General features: G+C 39.0%; 1 protein-coding gene across 1 annotated transcript in view; it reads right to left on the bottom strand.

Annotated features, from left to right (window-relative positions):
- Positions 1 to 5,330: 5,330 nt before the first annotated feature.
- LOC145688362 (delta(24)-sterol reductase-like) overlaps positions 5,331 to 13,912 on the bottom strand; it is a 143,417-nt gene continuing 134,835 nt past the window's right edge. The window contains exon 10 of the mRNA XM_081762510.1: positions 5,331 to 5,949. Coding sequence (XP_081618636.1) covers positions 5,796 to 5,949 — 154 coding nt within the window. The 3' untranslated portion in view covers positions 5,331 to 5,795. The remainder of the gene's footprint in view (positions 5,950 to 13,912) is intronic.

Genomic DNA, 13,912 nt, shown 5'->3' with positions numbered 1-13,912 from the left:
CACCTCCGCTTCTTCCTGTACGTTGTGAGCGATATCAAGCTTATAACTCACATCACACTAACGACTGTAGGAACCCTTTCAAATACGGATACTGTGCGGGTCCACATTCCACTAAGTCTTGCACCAATCTTACTAATCCATCGCAATGCTCGACTGGCCAAGATCAGCATCCCACGTAGAGTTATAAACGTAAGGCCAAGCCCGCTGCAGAGATACTTAAACCAGAGCTCACTATACCTATCCGCATTCATAAATCCGATTCTACTACCCTGCCTCCTAGTTCTGCACATCAACCAATCACCATAGACAATTTTTTTGTCATTTCTCACTGTTACACTGCAGAACATACATCCCTTTCTTCGTCAACATGTACTCCAACAAGTGCAACTCGCTCCTAAAACTATCCTGCATGTCAATTTCACCGGTACTTACTCCAAGCACTAATCACATTCTCATTCTACAGTTCATCAATCTGCTGTCTAGCTTCTCTCTCCGTCTATTTTCCCCATTTTCATTATGCCAGTTCATTTTCTATTTCTGAACGTTCGTTCTCTACAAAAAGATAAGCCTTTGTTTGAAAAGCTACTTCTGGAAGAACACATTCATTGTTTTCTCCTCAACAAGACATTTCTTACGCCTAAAATCTCTTGCAAACTCTCATTCTATCACCTTCTTCGATATGATAATACCAACCTCGCTCACCGTGCCAATGGTGGCGTACCTATTGGATTTCCGCTGCTATTTCACATCGAGCACACGCTACTGGTGATAAATCACTGCCTGAACATCTTATCACTGCCTTATATTTCAAACAATGCTACGCCACTGTTACTACCATCTATATACGACCAGGCCATCCTATTCCTCTAAGTTTCTTTCAATATATTTCTGACAATTTCAGGACCTACATCATAATGGCCGATATTAATTACCATAGTCGCTCAGACCACCAAAAACGCACCTTTTGCAATTATATTCAGATCCAAACGACTGGATTTATTCATCCCATTCCTAAACCAACTCGACCTGCTTCGAATACAACTCCCAATATAGTCATAACATCACCCAATATTCTCTCCAAGCTCACTCTTTCTGTGTTTGACCCGCTTGGGAGTGATCATATCCAAATCAAAGCTACTATTCGAAATCCAAGTACACCTCAATCCGCTCCGCGTACAACTCCCCGCACAGTGGCTCGTTTCGAACGTGCAATTTGGCCTAACTATAGGGAATACTTTTCCAACAGGTTAACACCTCTAACTTCAGAGTCTGACCTATACGACACTATAGATGAAATTACTGATAGTATTCATCAGGTGTCCTTGCAGTATATCCCTCAGACTACAATTGATCTCTATATACCAAAATTGCCACCACAATACTTACCTTTAATACATCGTTCCCGCCAGCTTTATTGGGATTTTACTCGCACGGGCAATCTGGAATCGCTTCGGCAACATCGCCAATACCAGCAAGCAGTGCATAAATATCTCATTGCCTACAAGACCAGAAGCTGGATTAAAACCTGTAACACTCTCTCCGATACAGCACATCCAACTAAGTACTGCAAACGCTTTCATCAGCTCACTGGTAAAACCTCTAGCTCTTCATATCCACTTATTCTCAATGATACGCTCTTACACACCGACATGGACAAAGCCAATGCCTTCGCTGACCAACTTCAAGGTGTCTCCACGCCACTTGGACCTACCCTCTCAGCTTGCACTCACCCTACTGACCGGTTCAATCTCAACTCGCCATCACTCCAACCCCATGTTGACCACCTTCTACCCGACAATTCACCTTTGACACCTCCTATCACCGTCACAGAAATCACCACCATCGTCTCTCATAAGCGCAACACCGCTCCAGGGCTAGATTCTATTACGTATCGTCATATCAAAGAAGGACCATACATTCTCCATTATCTTCTGTCTCTCATCTTCACGTTCATCCTCCGTACTGGTTTTATCCCCAACGCTTGGAAAACATCCAAAACCTTAATGTTCCTGAAACCAAACAAACCAGCCTCGTCTGTGTCTTCCTATCGTCCAATTCAACTCACCCCCGTTTCAGCAAGATACTTGAACGGATACTGGCCTCTCCCCGATCACAACCTAATTCCCCTTCATCAGGCCAGATTCCGTCTAAAATATAGTATCAATGATCAACTGCTCCCCCTGACCACGTACATCACTGCTCAGTTTAATCAATCTAAGCCTTCCTGTCTCGTCCTTTTCGATTTAGAAAAGGCTTTCGATAAAGTGTGGCATCTAGGCCTTCTTTACAAACTATTTTCTTTCCCACTTCCAATCTGTTACATACGCTTCATTTACCATTTTCTCTCTAGCCGCCTGACCTATGCTTCCATCAATAACGTTCTATCTCACCCTGTGTTTATCCACTCTGACGTTAGTCAAGGCTCTTCCCTGTCCCCTCTTCTTTATTTATTGCATGTCGCTGAATTTCCTGCTCTTCCCCCAAACGTCAGTTTTTTTTTCAGTATGCGGACGATACGGTATTCCTGGCAACGGCGAAAACTATTCACAATATCAACCACATCCTTCAAACTGCCATAAATGCATTCATTCAATGGTCTGATACGTGGAGCCTTAAACTTAACGCCAATAAAATCCAAGTCATTATTTTTCTGCCACCAGGTAAACGCAGTCGTGTCCATCGCAATCCGTCAAACCTCAGAATCGAGATTGCAGGTACTCCTCTTGCTGCAAGTCCCACTGTCACATATCTGGATATTCTCTTTAACTCACATCTAAAATGGTCTGCTCACCTCAAAAGTCTTGCTCTTAAAGCAACCAACCGTCTGAACCTACTCCGACGCCTGGAACTAACTGGGGATTAAAACCTTACATACTTCTTAACACCTACAAAGCTATTTTACGACCTGTATTAACATATGGATTTACAGCTTGGCTTTCTGCATCCGAGCCAAGCTCTCATACTACCGCCGACTCCAAATTCTTGAGCGCCACGCCTTCCGCCTTGCCTTCCGCATTAGACTACCAAGCCCGACAAGAGACTTATACGAGAAAACGCCTTTTCCGCATTTCCTTTGCCATCTGGAAGATCTCAGACTCTGGTAAGTTACGAAGCGATTCCAGACTCGCCATCCACTACTGTTTGGTGCTATGCACCACGAAGCCACTCTCCCCAAACCCTCTACTATTCTACAGCCTTTCCCACTTTCTCTGCTGTTGACTCTATACCATTACGTTCTTCCGTCAAATAGTCCGGACTTGCAACTTCTTGATGACTTTCTCATTGCCATCCCCCCACAATGCATCACTCCATCTTATGTTGCACAGTAATCCTACCGTACTAATAGAGCTCCTCTTGTTCTCATTGCGTCCAGAGCATCCCCTGGACAGAAGATAACACTCATTCATCTCTCTAACACTCCTATCTGTGTTGTATTGTGATGTGAAGTGCACCTCATAGTTTCATTTTATCACCACTATTCAGCTCTCACCACTCTCCTGATGCATTGTTAGACAGGGTTCATATCCTTAACCTATACATATGATTATGGTTAAAGACCATAATGTCCTGCAATATGAAAAGCATGGTTCTAATAAAGTTTATGCAATCTCCTTTGCCTCACAACAATTGCCTTCCACCTATAGTTCATCCTAAACTCTCATCCCAAATAAAGAGCGTAACCCTTTGGGTGGGTGCTAGCCACGGCTAGCGAAAAAAAGCGTTTTAATTGAAATTGTAGCATTTTAACAGATAGATTTTTTCCCTATTTCAGTAATTTCAACTGAAGATATTGATTGATTTTGCATATTGGAACTGTGCATGAAGTGTAAATTGTGTATTCAACGCAGAAATACGTAGTTGCCTGTTCAGTTCATGTTTCTAGTCAATAATTTCACATGTTAGTTAGTGTTCCTAATACTTGTGCACTGTGTCGAGTCATTTTCCCTCTAATTTCCCCTGGGATATTCTTCGCGTAATTATTTGACAGACTAAGGTTTCATAACAATAACGTTTTTTTTTTTTGCTTATAATTTTCTTATTTTGCTTTATTTTTCTCCCAAATTATAAATAATTATTCATTACTACACTGCTTTGTTAAGGAAAGCACGAAGAAGCGATAATATATTACGAAAACTGAGTTACTAATGAAAATGCTGAAGTTACAGTATATGCAAACTTTTTATTGTGGATGACGATACTTTACCTGGCAAAGCACTATATTCGCATAACATTAGCTTCCGCTATTGTTGAAGCATGTGAAGAGACGTACACAATCAAAATAGTATTTACTCTTTCACACACTTCTGCGGCAGATTTTTGTTTTTCAAAATAAAATTTTAGTATAATGTCTCACGGTTATGCTCTCTAGGCTAGAGTAGGAGGATGATCAATAAAAGTGAATGAATGCGAAATTAAACTTTTTGAGCTCTCCCACAGGAATCGAATCCAGTGGGACACTTTTGACATCCTCGTGATCTATGATTTACTGTAGAACATACAAATGAGAAATTTTCCTTTAGACCAGACATTTCGAGCTAGACGATGTATAACGTAGGACAGGGCTTTAATGATGAGAGCCAGGAGAAAGAGAACAAGTTGATCAAGAAAGGAGAGGGAAAAATACGAGGGATGGAATAAAACAAGTTTGACAGTGTTCGATTAGACATGAATCTACCAGTAGTGTATCTGTAAAGCCATCAACTACGCCTTGTTTGCCTATTACGACTGTCTACTGTCAACGTTAGGTTTGCTGCCTTCTCCTTGCCGTATATGAGGAGTTTACTGGGAACGCGAGCAGTAAACTGTGATGTCACGGAGCATCCAGTTGAAAAAAAACTAGGTTACTGTTCCACGATTATGCACCGAGAATAAGGGAGATGGTGATGATAAGAATGAATCAAATGATGAACAGAAGAAAGTGGGAGGGAACGGGACAACCCCGAGAAACCCCACGCATTTATCTTTTATCCAATTCTAGTAAACAGAAAAGTAAAGGATTATGAATTATATTTCTGGGTTTTCGGCATCTATGGCCATCTTAACCCATCACATATGAGGGACGATATCCTTCGGTGATCACACCGCCCGGGAAGTTGAGAAGGAATAACTGAAGTGGCCTAGGACCATTATGTGAGGTACAATCCCGGCAATTGCCTGGTGTGAATGAGGAAAACCTAGTAAGAACTTTACTCAGAATATCGGGCTTTTACACTTTTCCGACCGAGTGTGCCCATCGGGAATCAAAACCGGGACCGTTCCCACCAAAAACGAGGGCGTTAGCGACTGCGCTATGCGGGGCCACTAACAGGAAAGTAAAGAAAGCACTACAATGATATAATGTCGTGTAGACTAGCTTTATTTGCGAAATTTAAACACATATTCTTATTCAAATACAATTATACTCTATTGGAATTACAACCAAATGAACAGATATAACCCTTATCAAAAACCAAGAAATATTTGTATTGGGTTATAGGTACAGTACTTAGGCCTATTGTGTTATAATTATCATTTAAATTTACACCGTATGAGATAAATTGTTTTTGTTGTAAGTTAACGCAAAAGGAAACTCTTCTATAGTTTCCCTTTCAAAAGTCCTTAATATGTACTGACTGATTAGATTCGTTGTTTTGAATTCTAGAGGACTGTAAGTTATTAAAATTTATTTGAAACTTAGCTTATTTGAAAATAGTTGATATCAGAAATCGTTAAACTAGAAAGTACTTTCTGACATAAGTATACAAGTGTTCTCTTTCAGTGCAAATAACCAGTCAATAAATTTTCCATACTATTTATCATGTTCTTGCTTTTTTGTTCACTTTATCATAGACTTCAGGAAATGCATTCTGACACTGTAATCTTTGACGCACTCTGTCGTACAGGCTGTGGTCAAACATAGAACGGAATTCTTCTCTGGTGGTATATGTGTCCGCATAGAGCATTTGGAATCTGAAACATGAAAGATTAAAGCATTAATTCCATTTAAAACCAGTAGTTATTGCGCCCGAGCTTCCGCCCTACCAACCAGCATGCGTTACACAAATACTAGTGCTCAAACCTAAATATTGTTACGGCCTTTGAATAAAATAAGCAAAGCACGTTCATGTTCATCATGATCACAATCCATTTTAAGATAACACTAGACAACAGTGAAAATGTAACTGGAATGAAATAAATGTTTTTTTAACTATATCGAACACGCTGATAACGAAAACGACGATGAAAAATTCGAATTAGCTCTCGTTTCCAAGTTAAAGTGGGGTTCATTTAATTATAAGTATTATATTTTATTAGCATTCATTGTAAATCCCTTCCTCTATATTCTTTGAAATCCCGTTGATGGTAGATATAATGATTAAGTTTCCTGCAGGCAACAACAGCTGTGTGTATTTTGTCGCTATTTTTAGCCCGGGCTAGTAGCAACAAGGGGGAGGTGAAGGAGAAGAGAGGAGGGATGAACGGAGCAAGTTTCATTTAAGCGTAGTTTCAGTTTGTTACAAGCTGTATTCTGTTCGTGTGCTGGAAGAACATGTTATTGAAGTGTAGTTAGTATATGTGGTCATTGTAATTATTGTGATTCAATATGCCTCGCAAATGCGTAAACAGTGCTGACAAGTTTTGCAACATTTGCAGACAGGCTAAACTGAAATCGTATGTTGCTTATCTTGTGTCTCGAGTCTTCGTTCGTGGTTGAAATGTAAAGGATTTTCCATGGGTTTTGCTATACCCATGATCTGGCAAAAACCATCAACCCATGTGAATGATTGTTACTTTTGAATGGCAACTCCATTAAAACATGGTATTTCTAAGAAGAAAAGTCTTCCTTGACATATCCTAGCATACCGTCAGCCATGAGGCCAGTGTCTCACGAAGACGGACTACCTGTTCCTGCTCCACTTAACTTTGTTCAGGTGTCAACAAACTTTCTAAGAAATAAGAGGGCAGAAAAATATAAGGATCTTGTGGCAAATCTTCTGCACTACTACGATAGACTAGGGTGCAACATATCCTTAAAGCTACATTTCTTAGATTTCCACTTTACATCTTTCCTGACAACGGTGGTGTTGTAAGCGAGGAGCACGGGGAACGCTTCCACTAGCAAATTTCAGACATGGAAATGAGATACTAGGGAAAGTGGAGTGCATTAATGGTAGCTGATTACTGCTGGACACAAATAAGGGAATCACCAGCAGGAAACCATATACGCCAGGCAAAGCGGTTGTACCTTCAGTGATCCTCTTCGAAGGGATAATAACAAGGTAAATACATGGATAAGCTTATATAGGCTATAACATAAAGTTATCATAACTTCAAAACAAGAGCTAATCTTGCATTTTCATCACCATTTTCGTTATCGACACACCCAAAAACATAAAGATTATCTATTTTCATACCAGTTACAAAAAAATAGTAAAATTTTGTTGGCTAGTGTAATTAAATTGAAACAATTCGGTTTAAATTGCAATTCATGAGTTGAGTTGATTTTGAGTTTAATGTCCCGTTCAGCAGCGAGGCTATGTGAGACGTGGACCTACTGATTAACGTGGAATCCGAACCATGTGAGCTCCGTCGGGAATCGAACCTGGGTCTCTCATGCCAAACGTGCGTATGCTAAACCCTTAGTCACGAAGGAGCTCTAAAGTCGCAATTAAATCGTCACAATATATTATTGTGGATATATATAGATATTAACGCTCAAATCTCAGCATGGTTACGGTTCTTCTTCTAAAACTGGAACAACTGGAACGAAACTACAAAGTTTTAAAGTTGGAAGTAAATAGTCAGAACATTAGAAGTCTAAACAGCATCGAGCCGCGCACGCGCACGAGACGGCGTTAGTATCCCAAATCTCAGGATATATATATACGGAGGGTACCGCAAAAGTAGTGGCAACTGTTTTGTTTTACGAAAATGGGAACGAAACAAGGAGTTGCAAATGGAAGGTTAGTACATACGGAAACGTTATAGGCCTATGTAGGGAATTGGATGAACACTTATATTCCTATCAGGATACAACACGAGAAAAATTAGTACAACGAATCTCTCGTTTCATACGTGTTCCACGCAATGGCTCCTTCAGTTTTGATATCAGGTTAAAATTTCAGAGTGATAAGTGTGGTGAATATAGAAGATAATCGAGTACATCCTATCCCGATCACTTAAGAAGATTCTGCAAACACAATGTCGTATGGTCTGTAACACGTACGAAAGGAACGTTTCGTTATATTCATTTTTCTCCTGATATATACTGATTGGGATATGCATGTTATCCATTTCCTTACATGCAACGTTTACATATCGTCGCCTGAGAACCAGAGGAACGTAACTGCATTTTCGGAGGTTTACAGGCGAGAAGACAAAAATATAATTTTCTTAGAAAGCTGTGTTTCTAACAAGATGATAATTAAGCTACATTACAACAGATGATCAATGGTTCTCATGCGACGATATGTACTATCTTTCTATTTGCATATTTCAGCATATTTTGCATTGTTCCCATTTTCATTAAAGAAAATATTTGCCATGAGTTTTGCGGTAACCCTCGTATATGTGGCAGCAAATCAGGCCTAAAATCATTTCACAGCTGACAATTGAAGCTAATAGATGTATAAGAAATGTGATTCTTAATCAGATGTAAGGTTGATTTTATTTGATTTGATTTTTAGTTTACCGTCCCTTTCTGCAGCGAGGCTATGGGACATTAACCTACAGCTTAACGTGGAATCTGAACCACAAGAGCTTCTACCGGGAATCGAACCCGGTTCTCCCATGCCAAAGGTGCGTACGCCAACCGTTTGGCCACGAGGGATCTCAATCACATGTAAGATAGCGCGCCGTGAAGATAAGTGAAGTTTCAGCAAAATTACGTTACATATTACAATTTCATTTCGATAAGGGCGCAAATGCTGTGCAGTCCCGTGACGAAGTAAATGATGTTTATGGGCAAGATATGTTATCAAAATCAACAGCCTAAAGACGATTCAATAGCTTTCGTTCTGGAAATTTTTGATGTCCAAAATGCTCCTCACAGTGACTAACCAATCACAGCAAAAGTGGATGATATTCTGGGAAAAGACCAATAAGACTGGCATGTAAGCAGTCTCGATGACCTAAACATCCATCACCAAACAGTGTTCAGCCATTTACAGAAAGTTGGTTACAAAAGGATGATTGACGTTCTGTTGTTACCCCCTGTGCAAATTGCAGCCAACTATAATCGGTCCGCTGTCGCCTTTTGGTGGGTAGCCGCCAAAATGAAGGAAAAATGACTGCCAGCATCGTTCCGCTTTCGCTTCCAAGCGGAAACCCACCGAAGAGGAAGTGAAGTAACTGCCGTAGTCGTAAAATTAGATGTCAGTTGTTTTGCGGTGAGATGGTGTTAAAGAGACTTTTCGACGAATGACCGCAGAATGATCGTGAGAACTCGGTAACATCCGCTGAGTTGTGAAGATGTGTTTTGTTAAGCGCAGTGTTGCATAGTAAGCGACTCTGTCCCTAGATCCAGCGATTTAATAATATATTTTAGCGACAACATTTTGTTCATTTACCATTGTTAGAATAGGGAATTAGCAATTTTTTTTAATGTATAATGACTAAACTAGCATTATTTAGATTAAAATTTATATTTTTAGCGGGTTCTCGAGTTATGTTTAGCAACATTACTGTTCACGTCGTTGGCAGCACTGGCGACTTGCCGTGCAGTTGTTTATTCCAAGGAGGGTTAAGCAGAGAACAACCAAGTTTCAAAGTACAGGCCAATACAAATCGACCGAGTTGGGCCATCCAGTGACTCTTACAATTTTTATTATTTAACAGAATACTTGGCGGAGTTTTACTCATTACTTATAAAGTTCTGGTTAAGAAGAAAGAAAAAAAATGGTTGTGAAATTTAGCGCGGGGAAGTTTAGGTGCGCAACATATGCATAAACTACTGCGTAGTTTAATTTCAAGGAGATAGCAGTGTCTCTACAATTCCTGAATGTAGATTGTAGAGTGCGATGGTGATTATGGATTAACCCTTTCGTCTGATCATGAGTCACCAGAGCCAACTTCGATCCAATACAATATAGAAATATACTGTATTATATTGTGTCTGTATTGTATTTACCAGTTACTGTATTATATTTACTGTATTTACCAGTTACTGTGCTTTACATGGAATAATTACTTGTGTATTTCATATAATAATTAGAATCTTATTTACATTTATTACGGACCTTGCTTTAGTAATAAACAGCAAATATTCATGTTCAGCATAATCAGTTTCCATTCTCAAATAAAGACAGTGAGGTGAATGTAATAATTCACGCGAACAATTAAGATTTGGTGGAGTGTCTTTCGAACAGATCATGACAGGGCAACAGGTCCTCTAATAAACACCATTAGGCACGGTAATATTAAAGCAGTTGTTAGGTCAGTCGGTAGAGTTCTGACTTTCGAATTTAAAGGTTCGAGTCTTGGTCAGGTAAAGAATTTTTTTCTGATTTAATTCTTGAAATGTAATTGTTTCTCTCTTCACTTTATCTCGTCATCCTGGGTAGAGATGCTGAAACAATGTTGCGGCAATGAAGAGGCCATGTGGCGGATTAATGGCTGTACTAGCGGTTTCTATCCGGCACTGGCGGTTATGAAGAGGCCACGAGGTGGTTACAAAGAGACCACATGCCTGTTTAAGGACGGTACTAGCGGTTCAGACGAGAAGAAACAACGGAAGCCGCCTTATTACCGCAATGTCGGCAAAATTGCGGCATTCGTGTAATTTCGTAACAGTACGCCGCGTTAGTCGCCATCGGCCCGCCAAATTTTCAACGGGCCGCGCCAAATTTTCGCGGTCGATCCGCCTATGTCTTGCACATGGGGACATGATCATACACAAAAGCATCTACTGAATCTAATTTCCATCTGCGAATTTCTACTGAAACGTAACGAACTCGAGCCATTTCTGAAGCGGCGATTCAAAATGATGCAAAATAGATAACATGCGACAGTAATGTGTGAAAAAGTTTGAGTTCGAAACCAGGAGAAGATCCACAATCTAGAGCAAAACCCACACTGACGGCCAGGGACGTTTTGCTGTACGTTTGAAGGGATTTGAAAAGCACCGTGCATCACGAGCTGCTGCAGCGGGGTAAAATGATAAATTCTCACCTGTACAGTCGACAATTAGCACGAGTGCACTTAGTAATTCAAAAGAAATGGTCAACATAAAGGGTGTCGTATACCACGCTTGACAGTGGCAGACATCACACATCTTTAACGACCCATCAGAAATTTAGAAAACTTCGCTGGAAGGGTTTGGTGCATCCACGGTCTATCCCGAGCCTGGCACCGTCAAACTTTTTATCCTTGAATGATGTTAGCTTGAAAAGAGTCGTGTAATAACCACGTGTCATAATTTTTTGACCAGAAATCACGTAAGTTTTAAAACGATGGGATTGTGCTGTTTCCAGAAAAATCGAGATCATTGAAGAAGATGGTGCATATGTGATTTTATAATGTATTCTCCAAATCACAATAAATGAATTCTTGATTTTGACCTCCAAAGGCTAAGTACTTTTGAGACAATCTGAGTTTTAAATCGACAAATTGCCTCATTCTAGCGACATCTATCAGCGTCAGGAAGCACAGGTAACAACACTTATTAGCGTGACTGGTTAGTATTAGGAATTGTCGTGGCGTCACAGAGTGAAGAATTGACAAGATTCCCTCTTATAATTAGAATTTTGATATCCTATTTATAAAAGACAAACGTCTAATGTTCACGTGATTTCTAATAGTAAGCAGTCGCACTAATAGATGTCGCTATCTATGCTATCTCTTGCCTCTTTGACGTCACTATCATGCAAGTGATTTACCAATATAAAGCTATTATAATTATTTAACTTAAACTTGAAAGCTGTAGTGTTTCAATTTAGTTAATTGTAAAATAGGAAAAAGGTATAACAGTATCTAGATTCGAATCTTAATATTTGTGTGCTTCTACAGGAACAAAGGATATGCCAAAAGTAGCTGCACAGTTAATGTTAATATATAATTATATTTACGAATACAATTCAATTTTGATAGATACTTATTACATTTAAAGTTAAATTTTATTGTATACAATAACACAATACAAAAGCTTTCCAAATTTTATGAGCGAATGTGCTCAAACTGCTGTCCATCACATTTTACACAGCTTTGAAGTCTACTTTTCACGCTTCGATAAACTTCTTAGCACAATATTCTTTATGAATTAATTTCTTTCGGATGTAATTTTTCAAATTACCAACATTTGGTACTTTTTGACTATAAACTTATCTGTGCACCCCAAAAGAAAAAGTCATTTGGAGTAAAATCAGGTGAATATCCTGGTCAATCAATTGGCATTCTTTATCCAATCTATTTCTCAGGAAATGTTTCACGGACTGCTTTTGAATAATGCGGAAGGACCTCGTTGTCTTAGAAATAAAAATTATGTGAATTAGACTATTGTTGTAACCGTGGAAACAAGTTGTTTCATTAGAATCTTGATGTACTTATTGCCTATGACTGTTCAATCAAAATTGGTCCTAAAACACTACAACTTTAAATACCACTCCAAACATTGACACCAGGCTGGTTTAGTTGTTGCACTAATATTAAATGCATGTTCTCACTATACCAGTAAACATAACTGGATCGCTTCGATGCCATATGGCGTAACTTATTTTTTTTTTCAGGGGATAAATTTGAAGTTCAATATGTCATGAAAAATTCATCTTTATTTCATCGTTGCAACCAAAAACATAATTATGGATATTCTTTTTTAATACTGATAGTTAATAACATTCTCTTCATGCGATTTGTATAAGATTTTTGAAGTTCAAAGTTCTCTTCTAGGAAATTTCAATTTTAGACTTATACCACTTGGTATCCAAGAGGTCCAATTAAGTCTGTTAATACGACCGGATAATTAGTAAGAAGTTTCATCGGTCCACACAATGTTATCTAAAGTTATTGGAACTTCTCGAATTTTATTTAGGATGGTCTGCATCTGCCTATCTACTGTAATAAGCCATGAATTAATTCGCTGTGGACAATAAGCCTTCAACTCAATAGATTTTTTGATTCTATAACAGAATATTATGAAATCCTTAATTTAGCTGAGGTTCTTCTCGTGGATTTTTTGAGGGGGCTGTGAATAAATGCTTTGGCAACAAATTGCTTTTGATCCTGTGTGCAAATTGTTTTGGATCGACTAGTTTTGAGGGCATTAAGAATTGATCCAGTAGTATCAAATTTGTCACGAATGCGGTAAATCGTAATCTCTTTGGGGAGTGAGTACCAAATGGTTCAATACATTTTCTTGTAACGGTTTCAGCATTTTGAAACGTCCAATACTTTTTAACATTCATTTTCTTGCATCAGTATTTAAATTGTTTATCATTGTGGTCTATCGAGGTGGGCGGATAAGGGCCATTTTTCGCCCATCAGACAACGGAAAAATGAAGTGTCTGATTCCGACAAGTTTGCAATGTATTTGTATACTAGAAGATATGTTACATATGTAAAGATAATAGATACGTGATCAAGAAAATAGTAAGTCATAGAAATGAGTGCCCAAAAAGAATTCGTTTCAGCGTTTTGCGACATTTTGGTAATGTTTGCTGTCTTTGATAGAGGCTTATAGGAAGAAGGAGTCGATGAACAAAAATAAATCTGACTCGTCATAATATAACGCTGTGTAACCTTTGATATGAGTACTAATTGATTTTGGTTCAGTGTGTCCTTCTACCTATTAGAGAACAAAATGTATTGCGCGAGAGTATAGAGCGATGACTACCGTTTATACGCTGTAGTGTACGAGTTCAACTGGAGACTCCAGCTCTGATGTTATGTACCGATTGTGACTGAAAATACATGCTCAGCATGTCAATAAAATATATAAAGA

The sequence above is a fragment of the Thermobia domestica genome, chromosome 6, assembly GCF_964235325.1.
Source record: "Thermobia domestica chromosome 6, izTheDome1.hap1.1, whole genome shotgun sequence".
Lineage (NCBI taxonomy): Eukaryota > Metazoa > Arthropoda > Insecta > Zygentoma > Lepismatidae > Thermobia > Thermobia domestica.
The sequence above is the reverse complement of the archived record's forward strand: the minus strand, read 5'-3'. Positions and strand labels throughout refer to the sequence as shown.